The 24,509-nt window shown below is 44.2% G+C and overlaps 2 protein-coding genes across 2 annotated transcripts in view; one reads left to right on the top strand and one right to left on the bottom strand.

Annotated features, from left to right (window-relative positions):
- Positions 1–354: 354 nt before the first annotated feature.
- araf (A-Raf proto-oncogene, serine/threonine kinase) lies at positions 355–16,674 on the top strand (the record flags this gene model as incomplete). Its single annotated transcript, XM_079222558.1, has 16 exons — positions 355–374; positions 5,360–5,570; positions 6,775–6,878; positions 7,789–7,891; positions 7,977–8,131; positions 8,922–9,020; positions 9,577–9,721; positions 9,976–10,003; positions 10,110–10,237; positions 10,318–10,520; positions 11,053–11,229; positions 12,292–12,338; positions 13,208–13,326; positions 14,096–14,227; positions 15,573–15,707; positions 16,534–16,674. The coding sequence occupies exons 2-16, from the start codon at positions 5,460–5,462 to the stop codon at positions 16,672–16,674; spliced, it is 1,827 nt and encodes a 608-aa protein (XP_079078684.1). The 5' UTR covers positions 355–374; positions 5,360–5,459.
- Positions 16,675–20,527: 3,853 nt separating this feature from the next.
- LOC306740414 (leukocyte surface antigen CD53-like) overlaps positions 20,528–24,509 on the bottom strand; it is a 5,186-nt gene continuing 1,204 nt past the window's right edge. Inside the window, exons 3-8 of the mRNA XM_079222559.1 lie at positions 23,922–24,110; positions 21,906–21,980; positions 21,723–21,830; positions 21,534–21,638; positions 21,315–21,398; positions 20,528–21,225 (exon numbers count right to left, since the gene is read on the bottom strand). Of these exons, the coding sequence (XP_079078685.1) occupies positions 21,154–21,225; positions 21,315–21,398; positions 21,534–21,638; positions 21,723–21,830; positions 21,906–21,980; positions 23,922–24,110 (633 nt within the window). The 3' untranslated portion in view covers positions 20,528–21,153. The remainder of the gene's footprint in view (positions 21,226–21,314; positions 21,399–21,533; positions 21,639–21,722; positions 21,831–21,905; positions 21,981–23,921; positions 24,111–24,509) is intronic.

The following is a 24,509-nucleotide window of genomic DNA, read 5'->3' as shown; positions in this document are numbered from 1 at the left end:
AATTAGTGTTCTCTTTTTTAATTTAATTGAATGCTTTGTCTTTCTTTTGTTTGTCATTTTCTTCTTCTTCTCTCTGCGGTTGCCCGTGACTTGTTGGATTAACTGTAAATTAATGTATTTTGCCGTTTGCTACTGTCAATTTATGAAATTATACTTCATAAAAAAAGAAGCACTCAGTATGTGCGTCAAGCTGAACCTCCTTCCGGGAACTGGCGCCCCCTGTGGCCGGCTGTGGGCATTGCGCCGTGCTCTCCCTCACGCAGCTCAGAACCGACCAATGAAGAAGGAGCATTTCGGAGGTTTTCCGCTTTCCCCGAAGTTCTTGACAGATCATCCGACTTTCAGCTTGAAAGAATTCAAGATGGCTGCTACAGGTAAGCGTTTAACTTCTATCCAAACTGTATTAAACGCACCGCCGACGGAGGAGGAGGAAGGTTTCGCTGTTATCCCGGGGAACGTAGCGTCGCATCAACGACTTGTTCGGGGCTGTTCGCCTGGTCGTCGGCTGAACACGTCCCTGCTGGGTTATTTGGGGAAGACATGAAGGAGCAACAAGCTGACGCGCTGGTAAAACCCCCAGCGGGCTAACGTTAGCATGCTCCACAGCTCCGGGTAATCTCTGCTGGGCTACCGGAGAACTTTGTTCGCGGTACCGTCCGGCTGTAGGCCACCATGTCCCCGTTGACCCACTTACCAACAGTCCGAGGTCCACGGTGGTGTCTGAGGCCGTGTTGGTCTCGGGGCGACAGCGGACCGACGTCCGCTTTCAGGGCTCGCTGTCGCCCCGAGACCAACACGGCCTTCCAAAAGTACAAATGTCAGATTGCATCGCAGGCAAATCCCATGCTAAGCTAATGGCTAACGTTAGGTAGGATTAGCATGCGAGGAGTTAGCACTTTGACTGTCAGCGTCGATTCAAAGGCCGTCCTGCACATCGGCCCGTTGTACAGGTGCTGTAGTCTGTAGTAGTCTGTAGTCTGTTCATATGCAGTCTGTTCATATGGAGTCTGTAGTCTGTTCATATGCAGTCTGTAGTCTGTTCATATGCAGTCTGTAGTCTGTTCATATGCAGTCTGTTCATATGGAGTCTGTAGTCTGTTCATATGCAGTCTGTAGTCTGTTCATATGCAGTCTGTAGTCTGTTCATGAGGTCTGTAGTCTGTTCATATGGAGTCTGTTCATATGGAGTCTGTAGTCTGTTCATATGCAGTCTGTAGTCTGTTCATATGGAGTCTGTAGTCTGTTCATATGCAGTCTGTAGTCTGTTCATATGCAGTCTGTAGTCTGTTCATATGCAGTCTGTAGTCTGTTCATATGCAGTCTGTAGTCTGTAGTCTGTAGTCTGTTCATATGCAGTCTGTAGTCTGTTCATATGCAGTCTGTTCATATGGAGTCTGTAGTCTGTTCATATGCAGTCTGTAGTCTGTTCATATGGAGTCTGTAGTCTGTTCATATGAGGTCTGTAGTCTGTTCATATGCAGTCTGTTCATATGGAGTCTGTAGTCTGTTCATATGCAGTCTGTTCATATGCAGTCTGTAGTCTGTTCATATGCAGTCTGTAGTCTGTTCATATGCAGTCTGTAGTCTGTTCAAATGGAGTCTGTAGCCTGTTCATATGCAGTCTGTAGTCTGATTATATGAGGTCTGTAGTCTGTTCATATGCAGTCTGTAGTCTGTTCATATGCAGTCTGTAGTCTGTTCATATGCAGTCTGTTCATATGCAGTCTGTAGTCTGTTCATATGTAGTCTGATCATATGGAGTCTGTAGTCTGTTCATATGGAGTCTGTAGTCTGTTCATATGCAGTCTGTAGTCTGTTCATATGCAGTCTGTAGTCTGTTCATATGAGGTCTGTAGTCTGTTCATATGCAGTCTGTAGTCTGTTCATATGAGGTCTGTAGTCTGTTCATATGAGGTCTGTAGTCTGTTCATATGCAGTCTGTTCATATGGAGTCTGTAGTCTGTTCATATGCAGTCTGTTCATATGCAGTCTGTAGTCTGTTCATATGCAGTCTGTAGTATGTTCATATGCAGTCTGTAGTCTGTTCATATGCAGTCTGTAGTCTGTTCATATGCAGTCTGTTCAAATGGAGTCTGTAGTCTGTTCATATGCAGTCTGTAGTCTGATTATATGAGGTCTGTAGTCTGTTCATATGCAGTCTGTAGTCTGTTCATATGGAGTCTGTAGTCTGTTCATATGGAGTCTGTTCATATGGAGTCTGTAGTCTGTTCATATGGAGTCTGTAGTCTGTTCATATGGAGTCTGTAGTCTGATTATATGAGGTCTGTAGTCTGTTCATATGCAGTCTGTAGTCTGTTCATATGGAGTCTGTAGTCTGTTCATATGGAGTCTGTAGTCTGTTCATATGTAGTCTGTTCATATGGAGTCTGTAGTCTGTTCATATGTAGTCTGTTCATATGGAGTCTGTAGTCTGTTCATATGCAGTCTGTTCATATGCAGTCTGTAGTCTGTTCATATGTAGTCTGTTCATATGCAGTCTGTAGTCTGTTCATATGGAGTCTGTAGTCTGTTCATATGGAGTCTGTAGTCTGTTCATATGGAGTCTGTAGTCTGTTCATATGCAGTCTGTAGTCTGTTCATATGGAGTCTGTAGTCTGTTCATATGCAGTCTGTAGTCTGTTCATATGCAGTCTGTTCATATGGAGTCTGTAGTCTGTTCATATGCAGTCTGTTCATATGGAGTCTGTAGTCTGTTCATATGCAGTCTGTAGTCTGTTCATATGCAGTCTGTTCATATGGAGTCTGTAGTCTGTTCATATGCAGTCTGTAGTCTGTTCATATGCAGTCTGTAGTCTGTTCATATGGAGTCTGTAGTCTGTTCATATGGAGTCTGTAGTCTGTTCATATGCAGTCTGTTCATATGGAGTCTGTAGTCTGTTCATATGCAGTCTGTTCATATGGAGTCTGTAGTCTGTTCATATGCAGTCTGTAGTCTGTTCATATGGAGTCTGTTCATATGGAGTCTGTAGTCTGTTCATATGGAGTCTGTAGTCTGTTCATATGGAGTCTGTAGTCTGTTCATATGGAGTCTGTTCATATGGAGTCTGTAGTCTGTTCATATGCAGTCTGTAGTCTGTTCATATGCAGTCTGTAGTCTGTTCATATGCAGTCTGTTCATATGGAGTCTGTAGTCTGTTCATATGCAGTCTGTTCATATGCAGTCTGTTCATATGTAGTCTGTAGTCTGTTCATATGGAGTCTGTAGTCTGTTCATATGCAGTCTGTTCATATGGAGTCTGTAGTCTGTTCTATGCAGTCTGTTCATATGCAGTCTGTAGTCTGTTCATATGCAGTCTGTAGTCTGTTCATATGTAGTCTGTAGTCTGTTCATATGCAGTCTGTAGTCTGTTCATATGCAGTCTGTAGTCTGTTCATATGTAGTCTGTAGTCTGTTCATATGCAGTCTGTAGTCTGTTCATATGGAGTCTGTAGTCTGTTCATATGGAGTCTGTAGTCTGTTCATATGGAGTCTGTAGTCTGTTCATATGCAGTCTGTTCATATGGAGTCTGTAGTCTGTTCATATGCAGTCTGTAGTCTGTTCATATGCAGTCTGTTCATATGGAGTCTGTAGTCTGTTCATATGCAGTCTGTTCATATGCAGTCTGTAGTCTGTTCATATGTAGTCTGTAGTCTGTTCATATGAGGTCTGTAGTCTGTTCATATGCAGTCTGTTCATATGGAGTCTGTAGTCTGTTCATATGCAGTCTGTTCATATGCAGTCTGTAGTCTGTTCATATGCAGTCTGTAGTCTGTTCATATGCAGTCTGTAGTCTGTTCATATGTAGTCTGTAGTCTGTTCATATGCAGTCTGTAGTCTGTTCATATGGAGTCTGTAGTCTGTTCATATGGATTCTGTAGTCTGTTCATATGCAGTCTGTAGTCTGTTCATATGGAGTCTGTAGTCTGTTCATATGCAGTCTGTAGTCTGTTCATATGGAGTCTGTTCATATGGAGTCTGTAGTCTGTTCATATGCAGTCTGTTCATATGGAGTCTGTAGTCTGTTCATATGCAGTCTGTAGTCTGTTCATATGGAGTCTGTAGTCTGTTCATATGCAGTCTGTAGTCTGTTCATATGCAGTCTGTAATCTGTTCATATGGAGTCTGTAGTCTGTTCATATGCAGTCTGTAGTCTGTTCATATGGAGTCTGTAGTCTGTTCATATGTAGTCTGTAGTCTGTTCATATGGAGTCTGTAGTCTGTTCATATGGAGTCTGTAGTCTGTTCATATGGAGTCTGTAGTCTGTTCATATGCAGTCTGTTCATATGGAGTCTGTAGTCTGTTCATATGCAGTCTGTAGTCTGTTCATATGCAGTCTGTAGTCTGTTCATATGCAGTCTGTTCATATGGAGTCTGTAGTCTGTTCATATGCAGTCTGTTCATATGTAGTCTGTAGTCTGTTCATATGGAGTCTGTAGTCTGTTCATATGCAGTCTGTAGTCTGTTCATATGCAGTCTGTTCATATGCAGTCTGTAGTCTGTTCATATGCAGTCTGTTCATATGCAGTCTGTAGTCTGTTCATATGCAGTCTGTTCATATGGAGTCTGTAGTCTGTTCATATGGAGTCTGTAGTCTGTTCATATGCAGTCTGTAGTCTGTTCATATGCAGTCTGTAGTCTGTTCATATGCAGTCTGTTCATATGCAGTCTGTAGTATGTTCATATGCAGTCTGTAGTCTGTTCATATGGAGTCTGTAGTCTGTTCATATGGAGTCTGTAGTCTGTTCATATGCAGTCTGTTCATATGGAGTCTGTAGTCTGTTCATATGCAGTCTGTAGTCTGTTCATATGCAGTCTGTAGTCTGTTCATATGCAGTCTGTAGTCTGTTCATATGGAGTCTGTTCATATGCAGTCTGTAGTCTGTTCATATGCAGTCTGTAGTCTGTTCATATGCAGTCTGTAGTCTGTTCATATGCAGTCTGTTCATATGCAGTCTGTAGTCTGTTCATATGCAGTCTGTAGTCTGTTCATATGCAGTCTGTAGTCTGTTCATATGCAGTCTGTAGTCTGTTCATATGGAGTCTGTTTATATGCAGTCTGTTCATATGTAGTCGTTCACACGAGGTCTGTTGTTCATATGAGGTCTGTTGTTTATTATAACTCAAAAGTCACAAGGAACTCAAATCTACCAGAAACCTTCTTCTTCAGAACTTGTGTTTGTGTGTCTGGTCATTTGCATTTCATTGATAGAATCTACATGTGAGTTGTTTTTGTTGTTGTTGGGGAAACTACTGAAACAGTTTTTCCCTGATTCATGACGTCAGCGTTGCTTTCAGCTGCATGTCTGCTCATCATTATCTCACATGTCCAAACTGAAGTGTCTCCATGCTGTTGCAGGACACTAGGAAAGGAAACTGTCGTTGATCCCACCGTGCATGAAGCTCTGCTGAGGCTGTGGGTGTCTTAGTGCTCCGTGTCCCAGCTGCTCCGTCTCACCATGTCCTCCACCTCCTCCTGCTACTCCTCATCCGGGGAGACGAGTCCAGAGGATGTCCCCCGAGGAGGAGGCACCATCCGGGTCTACCTGCCTAACAAACAGAGGACAGTGGTGAGATGACCGGCTTGATCCAATGAGCACAACATGTAATAAACACATCCCGACATACAGAATACTCGAGCTGCAACGAGGGAAACAGGGTTCCTACGCTCATGGAGAACCTGGAAGAGTCATGGAGTAAAATGGTCATTTCCAGGCCTGGAAAAGTCCTTTAAAAAAAATAAAAAATCCCAAAAGTTTAGTAAAAGTCATGTAAATGTGTTATATTCATGTGTTCATGACGTTCATTTACGCTGAGTTTGAAATAATGAATATGCTTTTAAAAGAAAGACTCAGAATATAAGCAGGCATACATACAGGCATCTATATAAATGTTTATTCTTTTAATCAAACTATTGTCTCATTCATTTGTGTCATTTAAGGTTTACTGTATGCTTTGTGTTCTCATTGTTAGTTTAAATACTACATTTACTCACTTTTTACTGTTTACACCCAGATTTCACTAAATGTTTGTCATAGACATTTGGTTTAAAATCATGAAAAAGTCCTGAACCCACTGGTCAGGATGTGTCTGAACCCTGATTAAGAAGTGATAGCTGACTACTACCAGCTCTGTAATCAATGACGCCAGCACTGTTGGTTTGTAAGTGTAATTAATCACACAACATGTGACATCTTTTCTATGAGTAAGCTAGTGGACAGTTGGTGTCAGATTTCACAGATGGTGCCTTAATATTCTATCAGATGTAGATGTCTTGTGTTCATATTCAGGACAATAATTGCTAAATTGTAATCTTAGTGAAAATGGTTGAGCATTATAATGATGTGGAATAGACTCATGTTATCCATGTCTCTCTACTGTAAATATCCAGCCATGTGTGGAGCTCAGCAATAATAATAATAATAATACATAGCTATATGTCCTTTCACGCCTTTAGGTGGAACTCAACATGTGCTTTCACGTCACAGACCAAGAAGTCTGGCTGAGATCTTTGTGTGTTCCTGCTGTGTGTTTTCACTGTGGTACACTGTGTACCACATGTTGTATTACTATGTTAGAAATGCACACATCTTTGTGCAGTAATATCACATGGAACCAGCAGCTGTGGTTGACAGTCATCCCACTGTCAACATTAACTCGAAGCTGTCACTTCTGCTTATCAGTACTAATATTCCTCCTTTCCACGGTTGTGTACCTGACCCCTGAATGTCATTTCAAAGTCACATTTGTTGAAACTCTGTTTCCTGCTCTCAGGTGAATGTTCGCCAGGGACAGACTGTGTACGAGAGTCTGGACAAAGCGCTCAAAGTCAGAGGCCTGAGCCAAGACTGCTGCGCTGTGTTTCGCCTTCTAGAAGGGTAAGATATCAGAATATTAAGGTATTAAGATATTAAGGTATTCTCTGATGAATGTCCTCTATAAAGGGGTAATGGGCTGCTTTCCTCATCGCCAACATAAAAGATCAAGAGGCAACAGAAAAGAGTTGTCTTTAGTCAAATATCTGCTTGTTGTTCAGGATGGTTTGTTGAGTATTAGGACTCAAGGCAGAGTATGAGGTTATTCTATATATATCTAGGTCCTATCTATATTTCCTGTACTAGGTATGTACAACGTGATTAAGGTAACAAAAAAACAACAATAAGTATAATTCTGAATTATTAAAAAAAAGAAAGGAAAAAGGTTATAATTGTTAATAGTTGTTTAAAAAATGTAATACAAATAAATAACCACAAAGAAATAAGAATACAATTGAATAGGATTGTTTTTTGTTAAAGAAATCTAAGAAAACACTTTGAATCTGTAGACTACTGCCTAATAGTCTTATTATTGCCATTTGATGACAATTGCTCATATACTGTAAGCCTAAATAAGTATATTTATTATTTTGAACAAAGGTTAAATGTTATTTCAAAAAGTGCCCCCAATTATTAAAAAAATGCCCTTAGATTTCAGTTGGTGGGGGTAAAAATTACCCCCTAAAAATATGTAAATCTTCTACTCTGAGTGCACATCATATGTTCAACTATATTTCCCCAAAGAATAACAAAATAAAATAATGAAACAGTCATGATCTCACGTTCCAAGAGAGACGAGAATCATGCCTCATCGTCTGATACTGACCACAATGACATCGTAAGAATTTAATTAAAATGAAACACTATGTGACAACATTGTGAGAAATCCAAACGGTGGAACTAGACGCCTCATGACATGTCAAGTTTGAACAATTGATGATTTACACAAATGTGTTTTGTCTTCGCTCTCCAGCCGTAAGCGACTGACGGACTGGGACACAGACATCACTCCGCTGGTTGGAGAGGAGCTGCTGGTCGAGGTCCTGGATGACATTCCTCTCACCATGCACAACTTTGTACGTATGATTCACTGAAATGCCTTTATTGACACGCTGCCACCCTATCAGTAACTGGCCAGTAACCAGTAACTTATCCGCGCAGGTACGGAAAACCTTCTTCAAACTGGCCTACTGTGATTTTTGCCACAAGTTTCTTTTTAACGGCTTCAGATGTCAGACGTGCTGCTACAAATTCCACCAGCACTGCAGTAGCAAGGTCCCTACTGTGTGTGTGGACATGGACACGGTGATCAAACGGTGAGTTGAGTGTAACTCTACAAGTGTCTTTATTCTCTACGGTGCCTCTGTTTCTTTAGCGTAACTGCCTTCTACAGCTCGCTCCCTGTAGATGGAGCTGGGAGGCCGATTTCCTACTGGAATTTCTTTTTACATATACTGATGACAAATAAAGAAACTGCAGCTGTTTTAAACGACGGAAGATAATCTCAACTCAAAGGCAACAGCCTCCTTGTTCCAGTGCTTTATTAAACCACACGTCTTCCCCAGTTAACAGTTTCTGAGGTCAAGAGTCAACACGACCCCAAAACAGACTAAAGGCCAGACAACTTTGAGCTGAAACAAGCGTCCATACCCAGACTGGGATCCACACATGAAGAGTTGATCATTATCATATCAGCCTGTCCCATAGATGTCCGCTTGCTTGTTTTTTGTCTGTGACATTATGAGATGTAATCGTTCTGTTTGCCAACGTCGTTGATAAATGTATTTAGTTTTTCCCAAAAGAAATGAGCCACCGAGTTGCTTATCAGATAATGGTTCCTGTCTTTGTTCTTGGCTGAGCAGTGGCAATACAAAGTGGTCAAAGGCAAATTAAAAGTCTAAAATAATTAGGTGCAATACCATAATCAGGTTAACAGTATAGCTCGTAAAAATATAAACCGGTTAACGGCCGTCTGTGTGGGTTGCATATAGATGTGTAATAACAAGAGCCTCATCCTTAAGTCCTTATTGTTAATGAGTGTTCCTTTGTCTGACACTGTTTCATCATGTCTCTTGTGCTATCCCTTTTCTCCTATGTTTTGTCCAGGATTGATACTAATCCCTGCACAGATGAGTACCCACGGATACTATTGCCAGAAAATTCCCCATCGCAGAGCAACCTAGCCTTAACCCCAGAGCCTGCTGGGTAAGCTCCTATACTAAACAAAGTAGATTCAAGCTTTGCTCTGCTAGCGTTGGCGCCGTAGCGTGAGCGCCGAGTCTGAAGGAGGGTTAGGGTTCATACCAGCTGCATTATTCTCCAAAACACCAAAACGACCTGTGAAGAATGAAGAAGACAACGAGTGTGACCGAAACGCCATCAACCAACCTCCACAATGCCGAGGAGGAGATGTGATTATCTATAGATCCGTATCTCGTATTCATGGAGAATCGCATGCATCTTAAAGAAAGTAAACGATTTGATTTGGCTGCAAAATATTCACTCATGAGAAGAATCTTAAGACTTCCTGTTTCTAAAGCATCTCTAAACTAATTGGCCTACTTTGTATAATCACCCTTAGACATGAACTAGTGCTTTATCAGTGAACGATCACGGCCGGTTGTGATTACGTCATTTTCTGGCGCGCACGCCTTCGCGCCAGCTTCAGTCCTGTGAGTCCAAACTGAGCTTCACGGGGTCGGGATAGTCTGTGAAACGGATGTTCACATATCCATCGTGACTGTTTGACCTGCTCTCTCAGGATGGACCTGCTGTCCCCGACTTCAGCTTTTCGGTTCCCCATGCCGGGTGGAGACGGCCAGTCTCTGCAGAGGCATCGCTCCACCTCCACTCCCAATGTCCACATGGTCTGCACCGTGGGCCCGGCTGGTACCAGCATCATAGAGGTCAGTGCTGGCTGCTGGTGTCTCAAGAGGATCTCACATGTATCTGCTGTTCGTTCCTGTTGATTGTCTAACAACTGCCTGCTTTTGGCTGCTGATAAGCTCTTTGATATCGTTTTAGTTCCAACATCACAAGCTACTTGAACATGTTGGTCGATATAAAGTCGGCAAACTGCTGACTTCAACACTTTTTTCCTTACCTGTGTGTTTAAAAACCATATGTGAATTTAAAATGCAGGGTATCTCCTCCTTTTTAGGAAGCACTAAAATTCAACAACACAATGGGTATGTGAATTTTTGTATTTCCATTTTATTCTCTATTCCGAATCCCTATGAATTCGTGATTGTGCATGTGGTGTTATAGTTGAAGTCCTCTTCCTCGTCCCTGCAGGTCCTGAACCTTCTCCGAAACCCTCCACCAGCCCGCCGTCTCTCGGCTCTCCGGGGAGGAGACCGCCGAAGTCTCCCTCAGAGCACAAGGAGCGCAAGCCTTCCTCGTCCGACGACAAAAAGAAAGTGGTACGTAGTCTTTGACCTCGTCTTCAGACGGGTCTGTGAAGAGTTCTAATCCCACGATGATTGCCTCCATGATGTTTCAGCACCGAGGCGGCTACAGAGACTCGAGTTACTACTGGGAGGTCCACTCTCGAGAAGTCACCATCCAGAAGAGAATCGGCGCTGGCTCCTTTGGAACCGTCTTCAAGGGCAAGTGGCACGGAGACGTGGCCATCAAGATCCTGAAAGTCACCGAGCCAACGCCCGAGCAGCTGCAGGCCTTCAAGAACGAAATGCAGGTCTTGCGGTGAGAAGTGCTGGTTTTCCTCCATCGCTGGAAGTCTTTCTTATTGGGAAGAAAGCACTGACATCATTAAAACAACCTCTTCTTCAGATTAATATGTATTTACTCTTGATCAAGATGAAGCCCCAGCATGTGGCTGGCCCTCGTCTGGCCTCCTAGTAGATGATGCAATGCTTTCTACAGGATCTGGTTACGTCAGGCACTTCTTTTGGGGCGAGATTTTAACATCTTAGTCTTGTCCTGATTGTGAAAACAGTGTCTTCATCCCCCTTTCGCCTCATACGTGTTTGTAGTTGTACATGACATGTTTCCGCCTATTCATTTTGAAAGAGCAAATGGCCAATAGGGAAGCTCCACACCTCGACCGTCCAACGGCGTAACCGCATCATCAATAACTCTGGTATTGTGTGCTGAGCCCAAAAACAAATGGGATTTCAACCTTTTTAGTGGGATATCATAACGCCTCTGTGGCCACCACCAACACACATTATGAATATGTTGATCTGACGGTGATTGTGATTTCTGCTCTCTGCAGGAAGACCCGCCACGTCAACATCCTGCTGTTCATGGGCTATATGACTAAGCCCAACTTTGCCATCATCACCCAGTGGTGTGAAGGCAGCAGCCTGTACCGCCATCTGCACGTCACCGAGACCAAGTTCGACACCATGCGGCGCATTGACGTGGCCAGACAGACGGCACAGGGCATGGAGTAAGACCGGCTGCCAGAGAACCAGTACCGCTAGCTCGCCAGAGTACCGCTAGCTCGCCAGAGTACCGCTAGGTCACCAGAGTACCGCTAGGTCACCAGAGTACCAGTACCGCTAGATAACCAGAGTACCAGTACTACTAGATCACCAGATCACCAGAGTACCAGTTCCACTAGATCACCAGAGTACCGCTAGGTCACCAGAGTACCGCTAGGTCACCAGAGTACCGCTAGATAACCAGAGTACTACTAGATCACCAGAGTACCAGTTCCACTAGGTCACCAGAGTACCGCTAGGTCACCAGAGTACAGCTAGGTCACCAGAGTACCGCTAGATAACCAGAGTACCAGTACTACTAGATCATCAGATCACCAGAGTACCAGTTCCACTAGCTCGCCAGAGTACCGCTAGCTCGCCAGAGTACCGCTAGGTCACCAGAGTACCAGTACCGCTAGGTCACCAGAGTACCAGTACCGCTAGATCACCAGATCACCAGAGTACCAGTTCCACTAGATCACCAGAGTACCGCTAGGTCACCAGAGTACCGCTAGGTCACCAGAGTACCAGTACTACTAGATCACCAGAGTACCAGTTCCACTAGATCACCAGAGTACCGCTAGGTCACCAGAGTACCGCTAGATAACCAGAGTACCAGTACTACTAGATCATCAGATCACCAGAGTACCAGTTCCACTAGATCACCAGAGTACCGCTAGATCACCAGAGTACCGCTAGATCACCAGAGTACCACTAGATCACTGCTGAATTACTCGGCATCAAGTGTCCATTTGATGCCGTGTTTGGACGTTAGTTTAGTAGAGAAATGATTCCATGAGCTGCATCATATTTACTTTCCTAATGGGATTAAATCAGTTTATTGTTGTTAACGTGTTTCAGCTATGCTGATCTGATAGTGGCTCATAGTGCAGAGGTACTCTTGTAAAAGTAAAGGCTGTTGATACTGAAGGAGAACCTCGGAGCTTTCTAACATGCAGAATGCAATAAGTGGAGTCAAGTCTTGAGAAAACATACCGAGGAAGTAAGTGATGTTTTCTCTCTTCCAGTTATCTTCATGCGAAGAACATCATTCACCGAGACCTGAAATCAAACAGTATCCTTTTCTTGTCCAGTGGTCTCACTTTGTGCTGCAGACTCCACCAATAACACAGCGTGCTCTGTCACTGGAAACCTTCAACCACAAACCTGAATCCTCCTCTTTAATATGCAGACGTGTCTATAACATCACAGTGTTGAGGCAGTAATAAAGTCATCATGTTCTTCTGCACACTGTTTGGCTTTGATAGGAAGCCGTGGCTTGACTGAACGGTGTTAGCGGTGTTAGAGGCGTTAGCATTGTGTGGGTGAACGGTACAAAACATGTTGCATTGCTGCAGGACGACGGCTTCATGCACCAACAGGAGGAGGAACACGTGTTCATGAGTGGCTTGTACACGTGATTCATGAGAACTTGCTGCAGTCACTCATTGGTTCTCATAGTTAGAGTTTTCTTCTACTGTTGAAAGAGTCACGCACTATTAGTCTGCTGTTATCCAAGCCGACGCTGTCCCTCAAAGGGAGTGACTTTGAAGTGAGTCAGGGCTTTGAAAAGCTTGACCTATTCTACGCTAAGTTTATTATAAGTTGTACTTTTCTTAGTGTGAAATCTGGCGTTTTCACATGCCGTCATTTTGTGATCGTCTGTTTTACAAGAGTTTTATCGATTCATCCAAATAACAATTAGTAAATTTACTCCAAATATTTGGCGCTGTGAGGAGCTGCTGGTGTACCGGCCAGCGATTATTCTCTCAACAAATCAAAAACACTGTCAATCGACTGGCAGGTGTGCAGCTGGTTTACAACGGTGAAAGCACTAAACCAGAGAACTCGTGTTTTGTAAAAGCTCCTTTCTTTGCTTGTGTGGTGACTAACAGCACCAGCTTCCAGGAGTTCGTTGTCATGGTTCCTGAGCTCGGCTGCTAGATATCTTTCTCCACGAGGGCTGGACGGTGAAGATCGGGGACTTCGGCTTGGCCACGGTGAAGTCTCGGTGGAGCGGCTCTCAGCAGGTGGAGCAGCCCAGCGGATCCATTCTGTGGATGGTGAGCCGCTCACTGTTCAGCGTCACTTTGACGTTCGCTAACACAAAACTATCACACATCTGATGCCAACGCGTGAACTCTATCTGCAATATTCATGGGAAGCTTTTGCCACACTAGCAAAGTAAACATAATTAATCAGTCAGCCACACTTGGCCACCTTAGTTTTGTTAAATATAAAACTTCTCCTTTATTAGCAACTGAAGCATCTGCTTTTTGCATTATTCTACAACGGTGGTGTATTTTATTTTGAGCGTTCTGAGCGTGCTCAATGTGACCCGCTCACAGCTGCAGAGTGGAGGTCACATGATTCCTTTGGCTCAGTTTAGTTCTGCCATTAACGGGGACTGAATATGATGATGATAATAATCATAATTTTATTTATAAAGCACATTTCGCAGACAAGAGGTCACAAAGTGCTGTACCGTTTTAAAAAACACAGTAAAACATGGTGAAAATTAAATAAATAAAGTCAGTTTATAGCACAACCATTTGTATTAGTTTTGGACTTTTTCTTCATGTCCCTCCACAATGTAGCATACATCACGTCGTCAGGTGAAGACGTGATAACAAACACAACATTATCAATAACTCGTAAACCAGTTTCTTCTCGTATATTTGGGTGATTATTGTTGTATGGTCGTCCTATATGAAAGGGAGTACTTTATGTCTGCATAGAAACAAAAGCTCTATATTTAGCAGCTGAGTGAAAGTGTAACGCGCCACGAGGTCCTCACACAAATGAAATGCTGACCTTTGTCTTCCTCTCCAGGCTCCCGAGGTGATCCGGATGCAGGACAGCATCCCGTACACGTTCCAGTCCGACGTCTACGGCTACGGAGTCGTGCTGTTTGAGCTGATGTCGGGGACGCTGCCGTACTCCATCATCAACAACAGAGACCAGGTTACCCCTCTGCTCCTCTGGGGTTACCCCACTCTGCTCCTCTGGGGTTACCCCACTCTGCTCCTCTGGGGTTACCCCACTCTGCTCCTCTGGGGTTACCCCACTCTGCTCCTCTGGGGTTACTTCACTCTGCTCCTCTGGGGTTACCCCTCTGCTCCTCTGGGGTTACCCCTCTGCTCCTCTGGGGTTACCCCACTCTGCTCCTCTGGGGTTACCCCACTCTGCTCCTCTGGGGTTACCCCTCTGCTCCTCTGGGGTTACCCCTCTGCTCCTCTGGGGTTACCCCACTCTGCTCCTCTGGGGTTACCCCACTCTGCTCCTCTGGGGTTACCCCACTCTGCTCCTCTGGGGTTACCCCACTCTGCTCCTCTGGGGTTACTTCACTCTGCTCCTCTGGGGTTACCACTCTGCTCCTCTGGGGTTACCCCACTCTGCTCCTCTGGGGTTACTTCACTCTGCTCCTCTGGGGTTACCCCACTCTGCTCCTCTGGGGTTACTTCACTCTGCTCCTCTGGGGTTACTTCACTCTGCTCCTCTGGGGTTACACAGCGAGGCCTCTCCTCCAGAGAGCTGCTCAGGGTTAATAACGACATGACGTCGTCTGAAGGAGTGTATCTGATCAATCGGTTCAGATTAGTTGTTAAGAACACACTTTACCTTCAACCATGCAGAGCAGCTGGTGATCAACACCCAAAGGTGGTTAGCTGTCGTGTGTTTGGGTTCCTCTGTCTAAATGCCTTTAGCCAGCTGCTAAAGACTTAGCATGTGATACAGTGACACAGGAGCAAAACCACAGCCACCACCTGAAGGTTACATTATCTATTACTCTAATTGTTTAATGTACAAAAGGTCCAGGAATATGGAATAACGCGAAACCAAGAAAAGCAGCAAATACTTTTATTTGGGGCATTTCCACTTGAAAATTGCTGAAACGATTAATTATCAAAATAGTTGCTGATTCTTTTTCTGTCGTTTAGATTATTTGTTTTAGCTTTAATTTCAGTATTCCATGCTTCATTCATATCTGCAGCAAACGCCATGTGCTTTGGTTGTCTGTAGTTTTAAGTTGAGTGTGGACATTTTGATCTGCTGGAAGATGGAGATGGAAAGTCATCCTCTGGAAACGTTGTAGACCAAAGAATTTCTCTAATGACGGAGAAGGACTCGCCATGTGAATGTTAACTGTTAGCAGCCCATTGGCAGCACAGAACTAACTCGTATTATATTCTGGTTTATTCCCATGCGTGCTGATCAGAAACGATGATGCTAAAAACTGAAATAGTCATGTCTTTACGTAGCGTAGCTCTGTTCCCCTTAATGAACCGCCTCTCCCATCTGGCCTCAGATCATCTTCATGGTGGGCCGGGGATACCTGTCTCCAGACCTCAGCAAGCTGTACAGCACCTCGCCCAAGTCCATGAAGAGGCTCATCATCGACTGTCAGAAGTTCAAGCGAGACGAGCGGCCCCTGTTCCCACAGGTGTGGAGTTTACTCTAATGCAACAGCTTCATCCAAGAGAGCATTACGACATAACATATTAGTTATTATCTTTTGAGAAAATGATCACATTTTAAACCAAACCAAAGATCAACACTGTTATAAATTGCGCACATAGTGTAATAACGCTTAAGAACAGGAACTCTTCTAGTTCTGGTTCTAGTCCTTAATTCACAGCAACTGGACTCTGGTCTAAACTCCAGAGGACATCTCATCACAATCGATAAAGTCTTGAATGTGAGATAAATTCATGACTACAACGAGGACCTTTACGGAGATGAAATGCTGGGTGATTCTTAGCATGTGAAGTAGTTGCTCCTTACATAATTAGTCCAGTTATGTTATTATTATTGTTTGTCTCTAAACACGCATTTTACTCTAGATCTACTTCCCAGTACGAACACCTACGTTTTAAAATGCATTAAAAACCCGAATCCAGAGTTATTTTGATTTTTTTACATGCTAAAAATCAGGCAGTATATTCAAATTAAATTGAGCACCATCTCCATAAAGATTCTCTCCATGAAAAACTAGAAGGATTCCTATGCTTTAAACTGACAAGGAGTGCTCTTTTGTATAATGTGTTACATTATTCATCTTTTTGGTCCAGTTTACAGTATAATTAATAATTATCTTCATGTGCAAAAGTGTTGTTATGACATTCACAGCTTTTATTCGTACATTATACACATTTATTGCATGGTCCGTTCACACGCGTGCTCCAGAAGGTATGCGACCTTCTCGTTCACATATATAATGACGGTCCTTGTTCTCCTAACACGTTGACCGTTCCCTCCATCTGGTTCAGATCCTCGTGGCCATCGAGCAGGTTCAAGACCTGCTGCCAAAAATCGAGCGGAGTCGCTCGGAGCCGTCGCTGCACCGGGCCGTCCACGCCGAGGACCTGAACCCGCTCCTGTTCCACACCACCAGGCTGATGCCCCTCTAGGCCCGGGGCAGAGAGGAGGACCGTCCTGCAGACCCCGACCCTCAGTAACTGTAGAAATAACTGTAAGACATTGTAGTCTGATAGGGAACCATCTTTTCCTTTTTATTCAAGAGACACAGATCTGCTCGTTGGGTGAAATCATTGCTGACTGTTTCTAGCAGGATGTTAAAATGCCTTTGATCATTACGTACTCTTGCCTCCTCGGAGGTATTTCCACTTGTTTTGAGGAAAAGGTTCAAACGGATGTTTTGCACATAGCCTGCTAAATTGTGTTTCCCATTTTCAGTAGCGAGACAGTCGTACTCGGTCCTTTTGAGCAGCCGTTTCCAGTCCAACAGCCGTAATGCTGGAGCTGCTGGTTCAGGTCCCCTGATCAGCTTATATATATATATATATATATATATATATACACACATTCATATTCATATTTCAAATGCAGCTCATTTCAGTCAGGGTGACGGAGATCTGAGAGGTGGAGCTAGTGATCTGAAGAAGATCTGTTTGGTAAAAGATGGCACATCCAGTCTAGGTGGAATCAGCTAATAACAGCTTGTGAGCGTGAGTTCCCTTGTTGCCTGAGTGGAAGCTTCTCTGCATGAGGCTGAACGCTTCGGCCATCACTAACTTAGCTGTCAACACTCCATTGCTTGTTCCAATTAGATTCCAAGAGCGTCTCTGTAGGATTGTCTCAAAATCTAAATTCATTGAAAAATATTCAGTTAGCTCTCCCACTTGCTGCACCCTACAAGTTCTATTCATTAATATAATAATAATAATAAACAAATAATTTGATAAACCCCTAAATTGAGGACTCGTATTTGTAAACCTCACTCAAAGCTTGTAATGCTAAAGGAAGACGTTGGTCTGCTGTAAATCAAAATGATCTTTTCTTCCACAAAGGGTTAACGCCTCAGAATGACTCGTCTCGTTTGGATAGACGTCCTCAAACGGTTCCCGTTGGCGCTGCAATGGACGAAAACACGAGTTAAACTCCAAAGGAGCGCTTGACATGTAGAAGGTGAACAGTTAACCCAGCAGAAGTTTAAAGTGGAATGTTTTGTGAATCACATGCATATCTCTAACCCTCAGAGTCTTAAAGCTGACTGGCTGACGGCAGCCTTCTGCATCTTAACTCAATGCTACTCATGGTGTCTTTCAGCTGGTTGTAAACGCTCAGGCCGAACACAGGATTACGTTGTTGGGACCAATACTTTGTTTACAGAAGGGTTTGTCTGGTTTAACTTTCCATTCTGATTCCAAAATACAAGATTGTCCCTTTGTCAGGTCAGACAAAACCCCTTTAAAACATCACGGGCCACTAACGCCTCGCAGAATATTAACAATCAATCGATGCAGATAAAAGGCATGTGTATACTGTATTAGCATGCTTCAGGTTAAGGGCTCTCAGTGGACGAGTAGGTGGGCAGCAGGAACCCGGTCCAGTTCAGGTACTCTCAGAGCACAGAACCCCAAAGCTTTTCATTCCACCTTTCTGGACTTTTACCAGGAAGTCATCAGGCTCCAGACCACAGGGTTCAGGTGCGACGGCGTTCACTCTGGACTGTGCGTGGAGGCGGGCCTCGCCAGAATGCAGAGTCCAGTCCGGGTGTCAGATGCCGTTCAGGAAGCTTCATGACACATTTTAACCACGGCACATGGATGGCATTCGGCTTTAGTTGTCTCAAAACGCTCTCCTGCTGTGGGTTTATGCATCAAGTAATCAAGAGTACGGTCCCCTTGATGCTCGGTGTGACCTCTGATGCTCGGTGTGACCTCTGATGCTCGGTGTGACCTCTGATGCTCGGTGGTGACGTGGTCCCCTCATGGTGAGTGGCGATCGGTGTCCTCGCTGCTTCATGAGCACCGGACATCGTCGGGCCCTCCATTGTTGTGGCAGGGATGTAGTGGATCAAAAGGAACCGCAGCGAGGAGTTCCATGTTATTTATATTGTAAAGAGAATCCCTCAGTCCACCAAAGAGGGACTGAGTGCGGCTTCATCTTGGCGTCTTCTGTGATCCGGGACACGAGTGGAACGTTCTCCACCGCAAGGCAGCTTTTCTCTCCTCAGTCCTCGACTACATATGTTTTTGGTTTCTTTTAATTTGACATATCTGAGGCCCCGTTTAGTTGCTTTCAGGTTGAGAACCGGTTCCTGTCCCAGGCTCCTCTCTGATGGTGGTCCAGGGCCAAGTTCCACTTGTCAACGAGAACACCTCGATGCTTTGTTGGGTGAGGCAGAGCAACCTCTCTTCAGAGCGTCTCCACTCTTCATGAGAGCTTGTTCTCCTCTTTTCACCAAACTACTTGTTGGCCTTCTATTTGTGGTTGCTACTGTTCTGGGGATGTGATCAATGGAATTTCCTGCTCTCCTGCCTACCTGGTAATCATGGAGGTGTTGGCTGAATAGTACTACTGAGTCCTGTGGTGTTGGGCCTCTTCTCTCTGGTATGTGGCCCTTTATCTTTGAGCTGACAGCAGACCAGACATTTACACCTTGATAGTTCAATGTTGTGTAATCAGGGGCTGGGTTCCCTTTCTGTTCTTACTCATTCCAGTTCTGTGGTGGATCGTGGTTCTACCAGCCGGGGCTGGTTGTGAACCCGGATTAGGAAAGACTGCTTCTGTGTTTCTCTTATTTATTGATGTCTTTGACGATGTTCTCTCATAAATGTTTACAGAGAGACATCACTCTTTGCGACGTGTGTGTGTGTGTGTGTGTGTGTGTGTGTGTGTGTGTGTGTGTGTGTGTGTGTGTGTGTGTGTGTGTGTGCGCGCGCGCGCGCGCGCGGTGTCCCGGCGTGTGTGTGTGGGGGGTGTCCCGTGCGTGTTGTGTCCGGGCCCCTGCGTGTTGTGTCCCATGCGTGTGGTGTCCGGGCCCCTGCGTGTTGTGTCCCATGCGTGTTGTGTCCGGGCCCCTGCGTGTGGTGTCCGGGCCCCTGCGTGTTGTGTCCGGGCCCCTGCGTGTGGTGTCCGGGCCCCTGCGTGTTGTGTCCCATGCGTGTGGTGTCCGGGCCCCTGCGTGTTGTGTCCCATGCGTGTGGTGTCCGGGCCCCTGCGTGTGGTGTCCGGGCCCCTGCGTGTTGTGTCCCATGCGTGTTGTGTCCGGGCCCCTGCGTGTTGTGTCCCATGCGTGTGGTGTCCGGGCCCCTGCGTGTTGTGTCCCATGCGTGTGGTGTCCCCCGGGTTCCTGGAGCCGGTCCTTGCTGCTGAAGCGTAGCTTGAAAGTGTTTGAGGCCTCAGGCTGCTGAAGGAAAGAAACCCACCTTTTCTAAATGAGATGCGTTTGATCTTCTAATGACACAATGCTAAGTTAGACCAGGTTTCCTGTGAGCAAGGAGGACTCGGAGAGGATGTGGGATCATTTTGGCTCCCTTGTGAGTGGGGGCCTCCCACAGAGGACCAGGTTCCTCTTTGGGAGGAGGAAGCAGCGACTGGATCCTCTGACATGAACCTGAACCGCTTGTCCGCTACTGAGCTGCTTCTGGACTCAACTCGGCTTCAGAGGAGGAGAGCTGTATCATCAGAGTAGATTTATTTAGTGTGTTTTCATATCTCTAGGGGAATTGAAATACTTGTGTTTATAGTTTGAGGTGTTCAGTTTGCAATAAATGGTATATTCTTCTGTGTACAGTTACTTTTTTTTTTTATTACAAAAATTTTACTTGTCTATTTTTTGTGTGATGGTTTCAAAAAGAACAATTATTTTAAAGTGTAAAGGAAATCTTAGTATTTTTTTAGTTTCTTTTGTCTTAATATTGATGCAGGATTTATTCTTTAAATAAATACATTCATCTGTGTTACCTGCTTGTTTTCAACTTGTTGTGCAATCATTTGAAGTTCATGTTGGTTTGACAAATTACAAAATTCCCAACGCCCCTTAAAAGTCTTAAATGTTTATATTGAGTGTGCCTCTCACACGAGGACATTTGGAGACATTTAGAGGAACTAGCTGAGGCTTGAACACTCAAACAGGAAGTGGTGAACGCGTGTGGCTCCACCACATCAGTGATCGAAACAGGAAACGCTGATCTGACAACATGAATTTAGTCAAAATGGAGGACACAGCGTCATCTGTAATACAAGACAATGCTTCAGTGGGACAGTAGGATTTTAAAAAAAGTATATTCATTCATATATTGAATATGTTACAGAAACGGTGAGCCGCGTTCACGTCACACAGCTCGGCATGAAATATCATTTTACATAGAGCTCACTCACAATTACACAAGGCCAGAGTGTTCTGAAATATATCTTACGTTTTCTTGATAATTATTGTGTTGAAACATGAGAGCATAGCAAAGATTATTAAAATCACATTGTCCCCACAAAATTATCATGTTATGATCTTAAACATGATTTTTCCAGAAACATCCCTTTTCTAGAACTCTGCCAAACGTGATTGATCAAAGGACAATAACTGTACAACAATATTAACCGTAAGAGACACAGATCACTGATGTATTGTTTGAGATAACTTATTATAACTTGTAGCCCAGTCCAGATCTGCTGATGTGGCAGAAGAGCGTCATGGCGAAACACATGCCCAGCACCTGTCAACAAACAAGAGAACAAACACTATTGGATCTGCTTTTTGGCTTTTTGGAGCGTGAACAAAGTATTTAAATATGCATCGGTCTACCTCAATAATGCAGAGAACAATGACAGAGATCCCAGTGGTTAGGAAATTTTCCTCAAAGAAGTTCTGCAATGTCACCAAACAACCCTGCAAACAAAGAGCATGAAGTTGAGATCAACTGCAACCAACAGTCAAATGCAATGGTAAGACGCAGGTGACCCTGACCTCTGACCTCTGACTAAACAAGCCTTATTGAAGCCTTTCACAGGCTGCATTGTCTACCTTTTGTCTGTACTGGGCATTTGGGGTGTGACAACCCTCCGGACAACAGGAATCTGGCACTTTGTCTCCCCAGTCGGACGCATTATAGACTCCACAGCAATCAAGCTGAAAGCGATTATTAAAAAGGTTCATGATGTATTGCAGCAGACGTTTATGTGAGCTGTGAGCTGTGTGGTCTGATCCGCTCACCTTCTCCTGAATCACGTCCCACTCACTCATCACATACGTTGAGTTTAGGTTCTTTCCTTTGGCCTTTTCCAAACCCTTGTTGAGATCCTCTTTCACTATTGCAGCTATCTAAATAGTGACAAGAGATGTGCAGATTATTCATAGTTTGTGTTTCCTCTACGATCACCAGCAGGTGGAACCTACCTCTCCCTCGTACATGAGCAGCAAGCATGCAGCAGTCAGCTCCACCAGCATCAGGAAGAACAGCAGCAGGAAAAACTGTCAACAGAATACGATGTTTCATCTTTGAGACGCGTTCAAATACATGACAGTACCACAGAATATAACCCAAACGACCCAAACGGTCCACAGTTAACCTCCATCACCGTCTGCGGACCGACTTCCTGCTTTAACGGCGACATGTTTGTTCATGCTATCATCTCAAAGTCTGTCTGTGCTCATCAGGTGGATCAACATGGGCAGGGCGTTAGCATCCTAGCATGCCAACTAGCACTCACCACATGGGCAGGGCGTTAGCATCCTAGCATGCCAACTAGCACTCACCACATGGGCAGGGCGTTAGCATCCTAGCATGCCAACTAGCAGTCACCACATGGGCAGGGCGTTAGCATCCTAGCATGCTAACTAGCAGTCACCACATGGGCAGGGCGTTAGCATCCTAGCATGCCAACTAGCACTCACCACATGGGCAGGGCGTTAGCATCCTACCATGTTAACTAGCAGTCACCACATGGGCAGGGCGTTAGCATCCTAGCATGCCAACTAGCAGTCACCACATGGGCAGGGCGTTAGCATCCTAGCATGCCAACTAGCAGTCACCACATGGGCAGGGCGTTAGCATCCTAGCGTGCCAACTAGCACTCACCACATGGGCAGGGCATTAGCATCCTAGCATGTCAATTAGCGCTCACCACAAAGTAGCTCAAGTTGATGCAATGGGTTTCATTCTGGTCCTATTTAGCAGTATGTAGTTGGTCGTGTTTGGTAGTATGTAATTTATATATATATATATATATATATATATATATTTATAAATTACATACTACCAAACACGACCAACTACATATATATATATATATATATATATATATATATATATATATATATATATATATATATGTAGTCGACCAACTACATATATATATATATATATATATATATATATATATGTAGTTGGTCGTGTTTGGTAGTATGTAATTTATAAATATATATATATATATATATATATTAAATATATATATATATATATATATATATATATATATATATATACTACCAAACACGACCAACTACATATATATATATATATATATATATATATATATAAATATAAATATGTATATGTATGTATTTGGTAGTGAAGCTAAATGAGCTTTTCCTTTATGTTATACTGTTATACTGACAGAAAGCGTGTCAAGGAGACCTCATTGTGTTTCAAACATTTCACTTTCATTTCCACCACGTCTCTTGTGGTAGAAACGATTGGTGACTACAACCAACGCATGAGAACGATCAAGCTGCCTGCAAAGTAGCTTAAAGTCTTAACGTTTATTTCTTTCTTCTAGTGGTAACAAGCCCTGCAGATATGCATCTCCAAGTACAAATGAGATGAATGGAATTCAAATCGGGGTTAGGTTGTGGTTAGGGGTAGGTTAGGGTAGGTTAGGGTAGTTTAGGTTGGGTTAGGTTGTGGTTAGGGGTAGGTTAGGGGTAGGTTAGGGTAGGTTAGGGGTAGGTTAGGGGTAGGTTAGGGTAGTTTAGGTTGGGTTAGGTTGTGGTTAGGGGTAGGTTAGGGGTAGGTTAGGGTAGGTTAGGGGTAGGTTAGGGTAGGTTAGGGGTAGGTTAGGGTAGGTTAGGGGTAGGTTAGGGGTAGGTTAGGGTAGGTTAGGGGTAGGTTAGGGTAGGTTAGGGGTAGGTTAGGGTAGGTTGGGGTAGGTTAGGGGTAGGTTAGGGTAGGTTAGGGTAGGTTGGGGTAGGTTAGGGGTAGGTTAGGGGTAGGTTAGGGTAGGTTAGGGGTAGGTTAGGGTAGGTTAGGGGTAGGTTAGGGGTAGGTTGGGGTAGGTTAGGGGTAGGTTAGGGTAGGTTAGGGGTAGGTTAGGGTAGGTTGGGGTAGGTTAGGGGTAGGTTAGGGTAGGTTAGGGGTAGGTTAGGGGTAGGTTAGGGTAGGTTAGGGGTAGGTTAGGGGTAGGCGGATCCTACCGTCAGGAGGAGACAGCGGTTCTCCTTGAGAGCGCCCAGGAAGCCCAGGAAGGACACGCAGGTGATGACGATGCCGCTGATCAGCAGCATGTTGGCTGAGTTGAAGCTGGCCAGTGTCGGGGTGAGGGCAGCCATCCTGAAGTTCACCATCATGTAGACGCCAAAGCTCAGCACCGCCACACCACACATCTGCCAGGATCATTAGAATTATTACACAATGATGAAGATTCATGATCATCAAATTATATCGTAAGCAATTATATTGTAACACTGAGGAGCGTTCCTTTCTTCATAAAGAGTACTTCTACTTTCAATGCTTTGGGTACATTTTATGATACTTCTTCAACTGGAGCCTCTTTCTCCATGTTTCTGTGACTATTGGGACATTTTTAGACATCGGTCCAGTTGTGAGTATTGAGAGCAGCTCCTCACGTGAAAGGGATTGTTGACATGTCAGATCATAACTGTCTGACAATGTTCTGGAAATAACCATACAGAGAAATAAAACCTTTTGCTTTCTGTGTCATGTGACTTGTTCCCATGAAAGTGAGAGTTGGAGAGAGGCGTGCTGGTGAAGTTTTCTAAAAT

The sequence above is a fragment of the Taurulus bubalis genome, assembly GCF_910589615.1.
Source record: "Taurulus bubalis genome assembly, chromosome: 8".
Classification (NCBI taxonomy): domain Eukaryota; kingdom Metazoa; phylum Chordata; class Actinopteri; order Perciformes; family Cottidae; genus Taurulus; species Taurulus bubalis.
Note: the sequence above shows the minus strand (reverse complement) of the source record. Positions and strands in the feature narration are given on the sequence as shown.